Source organism: Notothenia coriiceps, unplaced genomic scaffold (assembly GCF_000735185.1).
Source record: "Notothenia coriiceps isolate Sejong01 unplaced genomic scaffold, NC01 NC01_scaffold00010359, whole genome shotgun sequence".
Lineage (NCBI taxonomy): Eukaryota > Metazoa > Chordata > Actinopteri > Perciformes > Nototheniidae > Notothenia > Notothenia coriiceps.
In genome coordinates, this window is record NW_011343060.1 from 40110 (window position 1) to 45334 (window position 5225).

The 5225-nt window shown below is 39.9% G+C and overlaps 1 protein-coding gene across 1 annotated transcript; it reads left to right on the forward strand.

Annotated features, from left to right (window-relative positions):
• The first annotated feature begins 396 nt into the window (after nt 1–396).
• LOC104945973 (protein CFAP46-like) lies at nt 397–3048 on the forward strand. Its single transcript, XM_010771712.1, has 7 exons — nt 397–498; nt 578–638; nt 1499–1651; nt 1746–1946; nt 2031–2137; nt 2793–2975; nt 3045–3048. Exons 1-7 carry the CDS (start codon nt 494–496, stop codon nt 3046–3048), a joined length of 714 nt encoding a protein of 237 aa, XP_010770014.1. The 5' UTR covers nt 397–493.
• Nucleotides 3049–5225: the final 2177 nt, after the last annotated feature.

Consider the following 5225-nt stretch of genomic DNA (forward strand, 5'->3'; position numbering starts at 1 on the left):
CTGGACATCTTTGTCCCCAATTTCTACATTAAATATGATATAATTTAAGCACAGGTTAAATCTGAGTTGAATGGGATGCACCGTTTGTATCTCTTCCATGCTTTTTCATTAAGATAGGTGTATATTGCTAAATCAGGGGAGTACTTGTTGGATATTTAATAGAGGTGTGAACAGTACTGATAACTCTGTCAACAATTCAGGCTTAAACTGTTTAAATTGTGTGCCGCTACAAGATAATGAAAGTCAGCTGTAAAACTGCTGGTTTATTTCAACAGCCAAAGCAAGATACACCCAGAAGATTTGAGAACTGAATGCATTAATAACCTTCAGATATTAAATGAATACATCATTCAATGATGTTGTTCCTCTGTGTGTCCTGTTGCCTTTCTTCTGTATTAGAATTGTGAGGACCTGCAGTCAGCTTGGTTTGGAGACACTGTCACCATATCAGGAGAAGCTCCTGAATCTGAGCAGAATCCAAGAGCAAGAACAGATGGGGTATGTGGACTCAGCAATAAAGACTTCCTGTTTGCATGTTTTGCTTTAATGACCTGTGATGTTATGTTCATGATTCTAGGTGCCACAAAGCCATTGCTTTCTCACAGGAGAGGAGAGGCCTTCACACGGCTTACAATCAGGTCCGTCTGCCTTAAAATACATATATATCAGTTATAGAAAAGACTGGCAAGTTGGCAAGCAGCGACTTAAATTGATAGAGGAAATGTACTATACTTTAATTAGTACTTACAGTATATAATGTAACACTGAGCGATAATATTTGTATTCATACATTTGACTACTGTCAAATGACTTGCATCATAACATTGGAATGTCGACACTACGTTTTGTGAGATGAAATCATAATGGTTTTATTATAATAATTAATTAATTAATGATCGACTTAACGTTTACAGCACATCTCCTGCAAAGAAAGCAGCAAACAACTGTTTAAATCAAAGCAATACACAAGAAGAAAGGAAGAAAATAAGTGTGTCTACTATAAACAAGTTAGAGAAAATAAATAACAGCAAGATGTTGGTTATTGGTAATATTGAAGGGAGACATTTTGAGTTGTCATTCAAAACTGTCCTCTGAGACAGCGGGTCGAACATTTATTGGCACAGTGTTTTATATTTTGGGGAGTAGTGGCTTGAAGTAGAATATATGAAGGTTAGATGGTGACATGGGATCAGTTCAAAGAGTAGCAATTGAGAATCTGGAGTCTGATATATAAATAAATAAAAAAAGATTATACTATTTTTTTTTTTCCTTTCCCATGCACACCACTCTAATCTGTGAATTTCACATTGACTTCTAGGATGGCACATAGGGAAGGGATCTTCTTTCATGATTTTGTAAACTGATATATTTGTTTTGTATTTTCATTTGTAAATGTTATTATTTTTTATTAAAAACTAAACAATTTGGCAGTTTTAAATAATTGTGGACCATTTCACATTTTAGCCAATTTCGAAAATAGATGTTCTATTTTGTTTAGAAACTGAAGGTGGATGAAGCGGCTGGTTCTGGGCCACAGAGGATGGATGTGTGTGCTCAGGAGATCTGGCTGGACAAGGCGGAGGTGTGCCTCAGCATGGGGCTCTGTCAGCCAGCCAGGCAGCTCCTGGCAGAGACGCACCGTGTGGCTGTGGTGAGTCGAGCAGAAGAAGACCAGAATTTCCAAAAAACGTTACATTTTTGTGTTAATTTTCTCCTCCCTTACAACTTTTCCTAAATGTAATCAGGAGCTTGGAGACAAGAAAGCAGTGGCTAGGAGTCTGCTCAGTCTGGCTGTTCTGGCGTGTGAAGAGCAGAACTACGCCCAGGCTCCGATCCTGCTGGACAAAGCCCGGGCCCTGGGGGGGGTGGAGGAATTCTGGTACCAGCTCACCCTCACCACGGTCAGAGCTGTAGTAGGCCAGAGAGACCCAGACGCACACATCAAGGTACAGAACCACTCCCTTTTACAGCCCTGTGTAGTACAATAGCATTGCTTTGAATACTTTTCCCAAATCATCTGTTTTTCACAGGTTGATCAGATTATAAAACACAGCTGTGGAGCTCTGAAGCGGGTTCTGGAGCAGCGGGTGAACCGAGTACCAGAAATCTCTTTCTTCATCACTTCGTTAGAGATGAGGTAACACCAAGCCTACTGAATGTGTCACTATACCTGCTTAAGATGGCCATAAGCGGTGCTGTCTTTAATGAATCTTTCTGTCATTTTTAAGGTGCACTATCCAGTATGAGTAATTAGGAAGTATACAATAATCATCAGCTTATGTTGAATCTTTATTTGTATATTTACTGAGCTTTTCCCAAAGAATTTGACTTTCAATTTTATTTTTTCCTTATTTACGAAACCAATATTAAAAAAACAGTTTAAGTATTTCAAGGATTTCCTGATCAGAGACACAAAATGTGGGAGGAGGTAAGACAAAATATAGAAATTGCAATCGCATCTGTTCAGACATCTCAATGTAGTTGAGGGAACTATGTGACATTTAATGTCTTGGAAAAGCAGTTGTTAAATCGACAACACATTTTTTTAACTGAGAGACTATAGATATAAATGGTGTTGATACAGATTCTTTGTATATCCTTACTTGTATCATGAAAAGACGGATTAGGATATTATTCTCAGAAATAACTCAACAAAAACAAGGAAACCTACTTTGAACATGTATCTATGCTTGTTCAAATGTATTTCAATGTCATAAAAAGCTAAACAAATGAGTTTTCACTCTAACAATCATTAATTTAATCTAAATGTATCGGGATGTGTTTTGTTAAAGAGGTGCCATTGAATGTGTACGTGCCCTTGGTGGTGACCCTGGAGAGACCCTCAGCAGCAGTGAGACCACCCAGAGGCTGATGTCTGCCTGTGAGACACTCAGAGAGTCTGCCAGTGGCTTCACTAAGCTCGGCTTCAGAGAACACGCTGCAGAGGCACATGTGGAGTATGCAACCGGTCAGAGGTTAGTTGGTCTGGGCAATTCCAACTTTTTTATCGTGTTGTATTAAATGCCATATGCAAAAATTTGCAGGTGAATGGGCATTGACAGTTAAAAAAGTAAACATAAGTTAAACCAGGGTTCAGATGGTTACTTACAAAAATTATTCCGATACAATTACCAGTTAACTGTAAAAAAAAAGTAATCAGTAACCTAATCTGAGTATCAAAACATGGAAGTACAGTATCCTAATCACTTTCTGTTACTTTGCCTCAATATCAAATGCAAAGCAAATAAATAAAAGAGAAAATAAATATCAATAAGATGTTTTTTACTTGTGCTTTTAGTGTATTATGTAAGACAACAGAACAATGTCACCTTAGAAAAGAAGCCAAGATATAAAAAGTATTCAGGCGGTCGCCTTTACACCAACACTGAAACACATGAGCACATACTATAATACAGTTTAAAAAGCAGAAATAAAATCTGAGCTGCTCCGTTTTAGTTTAATACACACAGTTCAGCTCACACAACTTCACAGATTCGTAGTCAGGTTAATTTAAGTTTCATATTTGATTTATTCAGATTACGGCGATACGATTACAGGTCTTTACCACTGGAGAAATTCATGGAGGAAATAAGTACCGTAATTTTCGGACTATAAGGCGCACCTGAATATAAGCCGCAGCAGCTAAATTGAATGATGTGTACATATATAAGCCGCACTGGACTATAAGCCGCAGGTGTTTTAATGTTTAATTACCATATGTAAGGGTTCGTGCACAGAGGGGATTGTCGGGAAAGAGATGGCTGTTTGAGGAAGCTCCGATTTATTAACATTTCAACAAACAAGTTGCATATTTGCATAACGTATTCAAGTGTTAGCATTTAGTGCAATAGTAGCTACAGAACATGTACTGTGCTGTGTAAACTGTACTGTATCACATAGCGTTTCAGACACACAAACTTTTCAACTTTCAAACTTAAACGGTGCACTCCCAGCGCACGTTTAACACCTTTGCACAAACTGTCTCGCTCTCGTAATGTCTGTCTGTCTTGCTCTCGTTCTGTCTCTCGTACCACTCTCAGTTCCACTTTTACTTTTGCGCGCTACCTGTCTCGCTCTTTTCCGGCCTCCAGCTTTTCCTGCTGGAGCCCGCCGCTTAAAGGTGGGGGGCGCGGTGCGGCAATATAAGATAAACATTAATTATATGACATCTCGATGGCTGTACCGTATGTTTAGAAAGTGCTGGATTTGATATGCAGCTTACATTTTTTTCAGAGCAGAGCCTCATTTTAAGAAAAACATTTTTTGTAAACATTCGCATTGTTGAAGACGTGTTGGGCTAATGACATGAAAGCATTGGCCCAGAGCCCTGGTCCAGTTTAACTCATTATGCCTCGTTAAAATTGGATGACAAAATGAACTCTGTGATAGATGTCCTCCCATTTTTTGTGAAAGGGCATAGTCACAATGAAGATTGATTTTCAGGGAACAATCATGCACTCTTAATGACCTCCTCCTGCGAGGGGAGCAGCCTCTGAGCGTTCAGCGCCACATGTTCCTGCTCTGTGACAGCGAGCTGCATCTGGGACAGCCCTTCGAGCAGGAAGCGCTGTCTGTCTGCAGCGGAGGCACGCCTGGCTAGGAGTCTGCAGAGAGATAAACAAAGACAGAGGACAAACAAAGTATGGTTTTTTGAGTGTGGGACAAGAAACGAAAACACGCGAAGAACACATTTGGTCTGAAGTGGCAAGTATGATTCATTAACAGAATGTATGCCTATTACCGTAATTTTCGGACTATAAGCCGCGCCTTTTTTCCCATTTTTCGACCCTGCGGCTTATATAACGGTGCGGCTAATCTATGGATTTTTACAGCTAACGGCCACTAGGGGACCTCCTAAATCTATGGATTTTACAGGTTACAGTCCACCACCTTTAACTCTATAAGGCTCATGGCCGGTCGCGCTGTCCACCTTTATAGCGCGGACATGTTGCACAAGGAAAAGATGTTGCATGGTGCAGTAAAGAGCGAGACATGATGGCAGCGCATGTACAAACGTGGAACTGAGAGATGTACGAGAGACAGAACGAGAAGCAAGACAGCACAGACATTACGAAGCGAGACAGTTGTGCAAGGTGTTAAACGTGCGCTGGAGTGGCACCGTTTTAAGTTGAAAAGTTGAAAAAAGTTTGTGTGTCTGAAACGCTATGTGATACAGTACAGTTTACACAGCACAGTACATGTTTCGTAGGCTACTATTCGCACTA